Source organism: Ranitomeya variabilis, chromosome 2 (genome assembly GCF_051348905.1).
Source record: "Ranitomeya variabilis isolate aRanVar5 chromosome 2, aRanVar5.hap1, whole genome shotgun sequence".
Classification (NCBI taxonomy): domain Eukaryota; kingdom Metazoa; phylum Chordata; class Amphibia; order Anura; family Dendrobatidae; genus Ranitomeya; species Ranitomeya variabilis.
Window position 1 is genome coordinate 379,306,784 of NC_135233.1, and position 12,292 is coordinate 379,319,075.

At 45.1% G+C, this 12,292-nt stretch overlaps 1 protein-coding gene across 2 annotated transcripts in view; it reads left to right on the forward strand.

Annotated features, from left to right (window-relative positions):
* LOC143806145 (uncharacterized) overlaps nt 1–9,355 on the forward strand; it is a 44,397-nt gene extending 35,042 nt beyond the window's left edge. For both annotated transcript variants that reach the window (XM_077286129.1, XM_077286128.1), the window contains exons 10-11: nt 7,126–7,206; nt 7,296–9,355. In XM_077286129.1, the coding sequence (XP_077142244.1) occupies nt 7,126–7,206; nt 7,296–9,253 (2,039 nt within the window). In that variant the 3' untranslated portion in view covers nt 9,254–9,355. The remainder of the gene's footprint in view (nt 1–7,125; nt 7,207–7,295) is intronic.
* The last annotated feature ends 2,937 nt before the right edge of the window (nt 9,356–12,292 follow it).

Here is a 12,292-nt window from a genome sequence, read left to right on the forward strand (position 1 = left end):
GAATTTTAGCATGAGCCAAGAACCAAATATGACGATATCGGTACCAGCCGGAGTGACTAGATGTAGTATTTGTAACAAAATTTAATCCAAGTTATGTAAATACACACTGAACATGTCATGTGCATATATATATATATATATATATATATATATATATATATATATATATATATATATATATATATGTTACTCCATAATATCTTCAACATCGGACTCTGAATCTGACTGTTGTTCTACTGGCTCGTCTTCAGTACCCTTGTTCTGGCATGTCTGTAATCTGCACATGTCTGTGCACTTCAGGCCATTGCTGAGGCAAGTACACTGAGGAAGTTCACATGACCGCACACACTTGCAGGACAGTAGCTGTATAATAGCTTCTGGTGCTGGTGCCCCTTGCATCCACTTGACAACAAGCTTTCCGTCGTTATCTATCATCCAACCGCAGTCTGTTGGGTTTGCAACCCATGGCTGGCTCTGCAGACTTCTCCTCCAGATCGCAGCCTGGTAGTTTGCACACAGTGCATGCATGAAAAGGCAGTCCTGGCAAGGAGGGAGTTGACTTGACTCTACCACTCCACGTCTGGCACAGAACAGCTGATAACGGAGCCTGTTTACCTCAGTTGTTTGGGTAGTTGGCAGGTACATGTGGCAGGTGATTTCCTGTAACTTCTCAAAAAGTTCGGTAGACACTTCCCATGAACGACCAACTTCCTGAAAGGCATCCTGGTATGTCTTGTTCATCTTCAACTGCTTGAGTGTCGTCATCTTCCCACGGCCAGCGAATGCACTGACGGTGTCACAGCCTGTAAATGCATGCATACCAATCAATGAATCACATACGCTGCCTCCCAATGTTCGGCTCAGAGTGGTGATATCCAGGAATCTTGTCCGGTTCTGTGTACCGCATTTCTGGAACAGGTGGGATGGGATTTTGTGGCACATGCCCAGACACAGGACCATGACATCAGTATCCTCCGAAGTGATGATGACCGACTTGTAACCAGATTCTGCTGCATGAAGAGCATGGAGAAGGAGGCGTGTGTCTGCTTCTTCTTGATTTGACTTAAGGTCAGCAGCCTCTTCCCACTGTTCTTTGGTGATCTTAAAGCAGAGCTGCTCACATGTGACATACAGCTCCTTCTCCTCAAGCTTCTCCCTGTGGTGTTTCGCCTTCCATTCTTCTACCAGAAACTTTATGAGACTTGCCTTGTTGGAGGAACTACTTAGAAGCTTTTTCCACTGCTGGATGTTGTGCCCATGTTGAATGTTCTTGAAATGGATCCCTGTGCCTTCATATCTGTTGACTCTTTCTGTATCTTTGATGGATGTCTCCTTGTAGACGTCAAAGACAATATCAATGCGCTTGCTCTTAGCACCCTCATGGATAGCGCGACTCATTGCTGTGCCTGCTAGCTGGCCAAATGTTGCATTGTTTCCCTTCAGTTTCTGAACCAGGCTCATCCCATCAATGATGGTTGCAGAGGGCTCGGGGATCACTTCTGCAGGACGAGCATTCCTCTCCAACTCCCTTGCGAGGGCAGCCTTGTTGGTCTTGCGGATAGACCCATCACCATTGGCAAGTGCCCATGGCAATGGACCCAGGGGATGAGTCAAGACATCACTCATTTGTAGCTTTCTGTTCTCAGCTACAAGTATCATCTGGCCAAATAGGTTTCTGTCAGCCTTCAAAATTACCTCCTTGCCAAGACCTTGTCTGCGTGTCTTCATTTGGATGTTAGAGAACGTTTTAAGTTTGTTCTTCGTCATCGTGTCATGAAACAATGTAGTTGGCTTATCGGTACCCAAACGCTCATCCTTGAATGTTTGATATGCATCCTCTCCTATACTGTATGCCCCTTGAAGGTCTTTGGCTACATCTGGTGGTGCTACAGTCGCTGTTGACAAACTGATAAGTTCACCATTATGCTCTTTGTTGAAGGGGTTCACCCAACCTGTCTCCAGCAGTTGAACGAAAGATTGGACATCGGCTTCATCTCTTCTAATCCTAGACACCTGTAGGTCTGAATGGCTGAAGTCAGTATATTGTTGGCCTACCAGGGCCCTCAGCTGCCTCAAGTACATACTGCGGTACTCTGATGTCAGGTAGAACCTGGAAACAGCTCCAACTTTGAGGCTGAAGCCTTTTGTGCCCCCTGGTGTCTGGGTGTCTTTGTTGATTGTCTCTTCAATGGTCTGGTCCACAGGAATTCGTCCAAAAGGATTCTTGCTACCGATCTGGACCGAAAAGCCACCTTGCATGAAGTATTCATGGACCTCTGGGTGTTCTATGGGCAGCCGAGACATTGTGGCATAGTAATAGGTTAGGTATCGGGCATAGTTGACCTTGTCATAGGCAAAACACCATGGTATCATCTGTCGGATTGCTCCTAGGTGAAGCATCCAGTTGCCTTCTCTTGAAGCTCGAACCAGGGCCAGCATGGTCTCGACCATGTCCAAGTATGACATCCAGAATGCTGAGAGTTGTTCATTTCTGAGGGTCTCAAGATAAACTTGAAAGAGCTTCAGGGTAAGTGTGCAAGATTCATTATCCAAGAGCTTTTCGAAGGATCCCTGCGACACACTGATGCGAAAGTTTGTGATGTTCTTCAGTGTTTCATCCAGATGGTGAAGGTCCCTTGCATGGTTTTCTTCTAGCCATGGAAGGAAGTTTTTCCATGCAAGCCTCATAAGTGCTTCATAGACCAGCTTGTGTAGTCTCACTGCTCTGTTGTACCTCCGGCCGTCCATCACTCCAGACACTGATCCTTCAGCGATTACACCGGATTCAACACACAGATCTCTAAGGCCTGCATCCTGAAATAGGTGTCAGCCTCTACAGAGGGAGATAGGAGCTCTGCAGAGAAGACCGGAGAGTCCTGTTCAGCACAGAACGTGTATGTGTCAGTGTGTGTGCGTGTGTTGGGGCACCTCAGGGTGTCTTCAAATGTGACATAGCCCCCTAGATTTCTTCCAGTAAAATTTGCACTCCAAAAGTCATTTGGCGCTCCTTCCCTTCCGAGGCCTGCCGTTCCCCAATACTGCAGTGTACGACAACATATCGGGTGTTGTTGTGTTCGGGAGAGATTGGTGAACAAATAGTGGGGTGCATTTTTTGCTGGTACACCTCTTAAAAATAAAAAAATGAGCCTAAAATGACACCTTCATGTAAAAAATGCACTTTTTCCATTTTCTCAACCAAGTGTTTCCAACTACTGTGAAACACTGGTTGGGTCAAAGTGGTCACTATACCCCCTAAAAGATTCCTTGGGGGTGTAGTTTCCAAAATAGGGTCACTTTTTGGGGTTTCCACTGTGGGGGTACCTCAGGCAGCCTTCAAATGTGACATGGCCCCCTAGATTTCTTCCAGTGAATCCGCCACCCAAAAACCACATAGCGCTCCTTCCGTGTTGAGCTGTGCTGTGTGCCCATACTTTAGTTTACGAGTACATGTGGGGTGTTTCTATAAACTGCAGAATTAGGGTAACCAAGTTTGGGTTTGCCGTTAACCCTTGCTAGGTTGCAGGTAAAATTGGATTACAATGTAATATCTGGAAAAAAAATGAAATTTTGAAATTTCGCCTTCATTCTGCTAAAATTCCTGTGGAACACCTAAAGGGTTAACAGTTTTTAAAAATGAGTTTTGAACAGCTTGAGGGGTGTAGTTTGCAAAATGGGGTAATTTATGGGTGGTTTCTGTTATGTAAGCCCCTTAAAGTGACTTCAGAAGTGACTTGGTCCTTTGAAAAGTGGGTTTTGCTGTAAATGTGAAAAATTGCGCATAAAACTATAAGCCCTATTACGTCGTAAAACAATAAGGTTTCATTTTCAAAATGATGCCAATATGAAGTAAACATGTGGGGAGTGTAAATTAATAACTATTATGGGGGGTATCAGTATTTTTGTAAAAAGCAGAGAATTTCAAAGTTAAAAAATTGCCGATTTTTCCAAAATTTCCGAATATTTAGCATTTTTTTATATAGAAAGGTAAAATATATTGACTCCCATTTAGCACTGACGTGAAGTACAATATGTCACGAGAAAACAATCTCAGAATGGCTTGGATAGGTGAAAGCGTTCCAAAGTTATTAGCCCATGAAGTGGCACAGGTCAGATTGGCTTAGGCACTTGGGTACAAATAGGCCTAGGGCTGAAGGGGTTAATAAGCTACGTATATGTAAGGGCTATCATATCAAAAAATAAACTACAGACATGCATCTACCTAAAAATACCAAAGAAAATTAGTCACTCCGGGTGGTACCGATATCTGGCCCGGCTCATGGACTAAGTGGCACTTTTGTCGCTACGACGGTACGATCCGTGACGTTCCAGCGATATCCATACGATATCGCAGTGTCTGACACGCAGCAGCGATCAGGGACCCCGCTGAGAATCGTACGTCGTAGCAGATCGTTTGGAACTTTATTTCGTCGCTGGATCTCCCGCTGTCATCGCTGGATCGTTGTGTGTGACAGCGATCCAGCGATGCGTTCGCTTGTAACCAGGGTAAACATCGGGTTTCTAAGCGCAGGGCCATGCTTAGTAACCCGATGTTTACCCTGGTTACCAGCGTAAAAGTAAAAAAAAAAACGTACATACTCACATTCCGGTGTCCTTCAGGTCCCTTGCCGTCTGCTTCCCGCTCTGACTGACTGCCGGCCGGAAAGTAAGCAGAGCACAGCGGTGACGTCACCGCTGTGATCTGCTTTCACTTTACGGCGGCACTCAGTCAGAGCGGGAAGCAGACGGCAAGGGACCTGAAGGACACCGGAATGTGAGTATGTACGGTTTTTTTTTTTTTACTTTTACGCTGGTAACCAGGGTAAACATCGGGTTACTAAGCGCGGCCCTGCGCTTAGTAACCCGATGTTTACCCTGGTTGCCCGGGACCTCGGCATCGTTGGTCGCTGGAGAGCGGTCTGTGTAACAGCTCTCCAGCGACCACACAACGACTTTCCAACGATCACGGCCAGGTCGTATTGCTGGTCGTGATCGTTGGAAAGTTGCAGAGTGTGACAGTACCCTTAGACTCTGGAGGGGAGAGGATGAATGAGTAGCACACAGCTTTAAGAGACAGACAAGGATGCAAAAAGATCTTTGTAGTTTGTAGCAAATGTTTTATCTCACTTCAGAGTTGGATTCACTGCTACACTGCTCAATACTGGTGTATAATAGTCTCCATGCTGCTTATGGACAAGTGCTACATAAAGACAGGAGAGCAAGAACCTCACATGTGTATGTTCCGTGTATGGAAGACATCATGGCAATGGAGCTGGAACCAGCAGAGGGGAAAACTGGTCAAAATGTAGAACACAGGTCATTTACTGGCCATAATTAGTGATATTCCTCATGTACACACATAACTATTCTAAAAAGTCACCTGAAATATAAGGTATGCATTAGCTATGGGCAAATCAACAATGAAGTCACTGGACAAGGTCTTCAGATCGAGGAACATTTCACTGTAGACACGACTCGTATATAGTTTGGAGTTTTCATTGGCAATATACAGATGTGAAACCTGGACGATAAAGGAACAAGACAAAAGAAGAATTAACGTCTTCAAATTGTGGTGCTGAAGAAGGATGTTATCAATACCATGGATGGCAAGAAAAACAAATCAATTACAGAACAAATCAAGCCGGACATGTCACTGGAAGCAAGGATCACCAAGCTACAACTTGCCTACTTTGGACACATCATACGAAGAGAACAATCACTGACGAAGGATATCATGGTCGGAAGAATAGAAGGAAGAAGGCAACAAGGAAGACCAGTAACCCGATGGCTTGGTACAATCAAGATAACGGCAGAGAAGACCCTGGTGGCCCTATCTGGACTTGCACAAAATCAGTCTTCCTACAGATCGTTCATCCATCTAGTCGCCATGGCTTGAGATTGAGCTGAAGGCCCTTGATAATAATAAATAATATTTTAATGCAAATTATCATCTCTAGAACTAAAGGTACCGTTACACTAAACGATTTACCAACGATCACGACCAGCGATACGACCTGGCCGTGATCGTTGGTAAGTCGTTGTGTGGTCGCTGGGGAGCTGTCACACAGACAGCTCTCCAGCGACCAAGGATGCCGAAGTCCCCGGGTAACCAGGGTAAACATCGGGTTACTAAGCGCAGGGCCGCGCTTAGTAACCCGATGTTTACCCTGGTTACCATTGTAAATGTAAAAAAAAAAAAACAGTACATACTCACATTCTGATGACTGTCACGTCCCTCGCCGTCAGCTTCCCGCACTGACTGTGAGCGCCGGCCGGCCGTAAAGCACAGCACAGCGGTGACGTCACCGCTGTGCTCTGCTTTTACTTTACGGCCGGCGCTCACAGTCAGTGCGGGAAGCTGACGGCGAGGGACGTGACAGACATCAGAAGGTGAGTATGTACTGTTTTTTTTTTTTTTTTACATTTACAATGGTAACCAGGGTAAACATCGGGTTACTAAGCGCGGCCCTGCACTTAGTAACCCGATGTTTACCCTGGTTACAAGCGAACACATCGCTGGATCGGTGTCACACACACCGATCCAGCGATGACAGCGGGTGATCCAGCGACGAAATAAAGTTTCAAACGATCTGCTACGACGTACGATTCTCAGCGGGGTCCCTGATCGCAGTAGCGTGTCAGATACAGCGAGATCGTATGTATATCGCTGGAACGTCACGGATCGTACCGTCGTAGCGACCAAAGTGCCACTGTGAGACGGTACCCTAAGACCTGTGTGCAGATATATGAGACACTTATAAGAGAGTTTTCTTCTTTTTCTTTAGGAAAGCTAATTTGCATACATTTTCCCATGGAGCGTGGCAGTAATCTGATCTCTCAGTGAGCTGCTAGTCTGTCTTGTTTTGACCAAGATGTATTTTATGTATTTTTAAGAATGGATAATATATATCGGGCTGTGAAGAAGTGTCTCATAAGTGGAGAAAGGAGCAGTTTTTTGCAGTTGAAATATATTAGTGTTTTTTATATTTCTTTGTACTGTTGATTCATGCAAATTTTAGTTGAAACGACAGCGACCATTTAATATAAGCAGCCGTATGCTTGGTGTGCTCACATTCAATAAGCCTTTATGGTTGCATTTCACAAATGCCCTTTTCTTCCATTTTGCAGATGAAGATCAGGTTATACCAGACAGTAATTCCCCGACGTCCGCTCACTGGGATTCCAAGACGCTCAATGGAACTAATAATGGTAAGGAAGGAGAGGCGGCCATCATATGGACAGCTGATATGGAGTGCGGCTTTTCATTGATGCGTTTTACTTCTTCCTTTTTTTTCTAGATCGGATTATGGAAGATGCTGTTGGCCGAATAAAAAACACCACCATCGAAAATGAGGAATCTCCAAGCAATACACTGTTAAATGTATGGTACGTGAAAAGGATTGAAACCGATCCGACTTCACACCAAGAGGTTGTAGTTCCGGGGACTCCTCGTATGGAGCAGCGTAAAGAAGTGGACAGTCCTGAAAATGTTGAATGCGAGCAAATCACTGACTTGGAGTTCTTGTGCCCCATTTGTCCCGAAATGTTTACCAGTGTTTCCAAGTTCTTCGAGCATCAGAAAGTCCATGAACCAAAGACCCCGGTGTGCCAAGAATGTGGCGCCCGCTTTAGTGATAACCTTGCCTTGGAGCGGCATCTACTACTTCACATAGAAGAGAAGATCCACGTGTGTCAGGAGTGCAGCCAGTGTTTTACCACCCGGTCAATGCTGGAAACCCATCTGAAGACTCATCGAGGGGACCGGCAGTGGCCGTGCCTCGATTGCGGTAAATTACTGTATTCAAAGTCGGGACTTGAGAGACATCATCTATTACACGTAAGAGACAAGCCCGTCCCATGTCCTCAGTGCGGACAGTGTTTTATCAAGCAGTCAAACTTCGAGATGCACCTGCGGCTCCATGCTGGAGAAGAGTTTTATCCCTGTACCGAATGTGAAAAACTGTTCAGCTCAAAATCGGCCTGCGATAGACACATAAGAGCTCACACCCAGGAGAGACCCCATGGCTGCCCTGAGTGCGGAAAACGCTTTCTGTATAACGGCTGCCTGATTAAGCACATGAGGGTGCACACTGGAGAGAAACCTTTCGTCTGCCCAGATTGTGGCAAACGTTTTGGTCAAAGTTCCAGTCTTAATTCTCACCGGCAACTTCATGAGGATGAGAAACCGTACGTCTGTCCGGAGTGCAAGAAATGCTTCACCAAGAAACTCAGATTCGATTTGCATTTTAAAATTCACGCGAAGGAGAAGCTGCTGGCCAAAATCGCCCAAATGAACATCGGGAATGACTCCAACCTTGTAGTGAACAGCCAAAAAAACGAGGACCCTGTCAAGGACAATAGTGGAAATCCTGATATGGATAAGCCTGGTGAGTGTCCTCTCATCGATGGCTCTGTGAAAAACGGACAACATGGTGATGTCCTACTTCACGAGAGTCCTGAAGTAGACGTCTCCCTTGGAAATGATCCATTTCACAAGAGGCTTTTGACAGATGACTTGCTCAAAGACAAGCCATGTGAAAATATCCCATTGAATGAATTTCATGTCAGAGATGTCCCAGTCAACGGTGGTCCGAATGGAGTTGTCCCGTCTACGGAAAGGACAATTGAAAGTTTTGCATTTAACAGTCCACTTATCGATGTGTTGTTCAATGGTAGACCCATTGGAGAGGTGCCGTTTAAGAAGAAGCTTCTTACAGAAGTCCCTCTAAACGACTGGCCTCTTGAAGACCTCTCATGTATCGAGAACCCATATTTAGATATTTCCTCTAGTGATCAGTCTTTTGGAGATGGCTCCTTCCTACAGACGTCTTATGGCCCCGATCCCGACAGTGTCTCGGAGCAGTCCATGATAGATGTCTCGTTTTTCACCAACCCTATAACCTCTGGAGCTGAGGAGAAACCGCACACTTGCCCGGAGTGTGGGAAAGGTTTTCCATATAACGGATGTTTGGTGAAACATCTCCGGACTCACACGGGGGAGAAACCGTACACCTGCAACGAGTGCGGAAAGTGTTTCGCTCACTCGTCAACCCTCACCTGTCACATAAGGACTCATACAGGAGAGCGGCCGTACCTCTGCCCCCAGTGCGGAAAAGGCTTCACCAGTCAGTCCCACGTCACCCGACATAAAGTAATTCACAACAAAAGCTCGTCGTTTATATGTACCGGGTGCGGGAAAGTGTTTTTGCAGAGGTCCTACCTACTAAAGCATCAGAAGCGGATGTCGTGCTCATAAACGCTGTGATGGGCTGTGACTTTTATGAATGTATTATATTTACATTTTAACACAATGGCAGTTTTATACTTTTTTATGAATACAAAAATTTTTTTGTTTTGATTGTGTTTTTTTTATGCATTTTTTAAGTTAACAGCTATTTTGCAGATTTATGTGTCTCCATGGTAATCAGCAACAAAACGTGTGATCTAATCTTGATAATGTACTAAATGCAAGTTAGGAAAAAGTACGGGATAAATAAAAGGGAATATGAGAGCAGGGTCAGGCTACAAACAGTTTTGTTGCTATAGTGATGCATATCTCTGCATGGTTGCTGTGAACTCATAACTGTAAGACATTCTGCTGCACAGTTGTTCATCCTCTAATTCTAGGAGTATTGGAGCAAAATTTTTTACATGGCTTCTCATTTGGATTTAAAACCAAATACAAAATATCCCCCTCATAAATACGGTGCATGTCAGGATGCAGATACACGTGGTGGGCATGCCTGACCCGTAACATCAGCGACGGGAGCCGCAATCACTTGTTAACCCCTTATATGAATTTAAAGCAGCTGTTCCCGGGGGTGCGCCATTTCGAGTGCCCCTCGTAAGCACCCCATAATGGTAGAAATAAAAACTTCACATTGCCACACGAAAAGCACACACATAGCTCCAGTAATGAAAAAATAAAAAATGACAGGTCGAAGAAAATGGCGAAACACAAAGATATTTTTTTCTTCTTTTGACAAATTTCTACCCACCAAGGACAACATCTGCAAAGTTTGTATGTTCTCTCCGTATTTGCGTGGATTTCCTCCGGGTCCTCCGGTTTCCCCCCACATTCCAAAGACATACTGATAGGGAATTTAGATTGTGAGCCCCATTGGGGACAGCGATGATAATGTCTGTAAAGCGCTGCAGAATATGTTAGCGCTATATAAAAATACGATTATTATTACCAGATGGTGGCCCGATTCTAACGCATCGGGTATTCAAGAATATGTATGTATGTATATAGCAGCCACATAGTATATAGCACAGGCCACGTAGTATATAGGAGTCATGTAGTATATAGCAGACAAACAGTACGTGGCCTGTGCTATATACTATGTGGCTGCTATATACATACATATTGTAGAATACCCGATGCGTTAATACAGCCCAAACAGTATATAACAGTGGCCACGCAGTATATAACACAGCCCAAACAGTATATAACACAGCCCACGCAGTATATAACACAGCCCACGCAGTATATAACACTGCCCACGTGATATATAGCACAGCCGACGCAGTACAAAACACAGCCACATAGTATCTAACACTGGCCACGTAGTATACAGCAGTGTGGGCACCATATCCCTGTTAAAAAAAAAAAAAAAATAATTAAAATAAAAAATAGTTATATACTCACCCACCGGGTTCCAGCAAAGCTCTGTCGATGCGTGCGTGGCTGCCGCCATCTTTCGTTCCCTGGATGCATTGCGAAATTACCCAGATGACTTAGCGGTCTCGCGAGACCGCTAAGTCTTCTGGGTAATTTCGCAGTGCATCTCTGGGAACGGAAGCGCGCGCCTCGGCGGATGACGGAAGGTGAGAATAGCAGGTTTTTTGTTTTTTTTATTATTTTTAACATTACATCTTTTTACTATTGATGCTGCATAGGCAGCATCAATAGTAAAAAGTTGGGGACACACAGGGTTAATAGCAGCGATACGAAGTGCGTTACCCGCGGCATAATGCGGTCCGTTATCGCTGGCATTAACCCTGTGTGAGCGGTGTCCGGAGGGGAGTATGCGTGCGCCGGGCACTGACTGCAGGGGAGTAGGGAGGGACTAATCGGACTGTGCCCTTCGCCGATTGGTCGCGGCAGCCATGACAGGCAGCTGGCGAGACCAATCAGCGACGCGGGATTTCCGTTACGGAAGTTGAGGACAGAAAGACGGAAGTACCCCTTAGACAATTATATATATATATATATATATATATATATATATATATATATATATATAATTTCTAAACTTTTTGTAATCGCTAAAATAGAAAATGATCCAAGTTTGATATCGCCGATAATCGTACTGAGTTGATCCAAGTTTTCAGGTAATTTTTACCAGGCAATGAACACCGTAAAAAAACAATGGCCGAATTGTCTGGGTTTTTTATTTGTTGCCTCGTTTTTCAATACGTTCTTTGATAAAATGAATGACGTCGATTACAGAAACGAAAATCCAAGCCCTAGTGTATCTAGCTGTACTTCTGGCTCTTGGAAGAAGGGGAGGAATAATGGTAAGTGCTGACGGAGGAGCGCGTGACCGGACCTGTCCATCCACCTCCAGCAATAGAGAAGTAGCTTTCCCATGTGCAGCCTTATAAATGGAGGAGCGGACAGACAGGTCGGGTCACGTGCTCCTCCATCAGCGGCCATCCTGAGATCAGGAGAAATTTGCAACCTGAGGAGGAGGAGAACCCGTAATCCTTGTATATCAGTAAGTGCAACAAAATCATCTGCCCAACACATCTGTAATAAATAAAAGGTAAAGCGCCATCCCTTCAGCAAAGTGAGTACGTGCAAGTTTGTTGTGTTATACCAGTAAAGTGAAAAACCCCGGTACCCCGCCTGCAGTTTATAAAAAACAATAGCTTCCCTCACCCTCCTCAGGTCCAGCAGTGAGTCTCTCCTGCTCCTCCCTGTGTCTGCAGCGCTGCATTCAATCAGTATCTCTAAGCGTCCCATGTCATCAACTCAGGCATTGCGACTGAAGTCACATCCCTGACTGGCTGCAGCGTTGTCCATGAGATGTCAGCACAGTATCAGACACTGGGAGCAGTGGTGGAGACTCAGTGCTGGACCCTGGGAGGGGAGGAGAAGCGCAGTTTGTTTTTAAAACACTAGAGCTGGTGAACACGGATTTTCAGAAACTGGAAAACCTCTTTAAGGCCAAAATCAAACTTGACAACCTCATAGGCATATCTAAGGCTTCTTTCACACTTCAGTTGTTTGGCGTCAGTCACTTCCGACATAGTGACGGATCTGTCACAATTGTTGAGAAAACGGTTC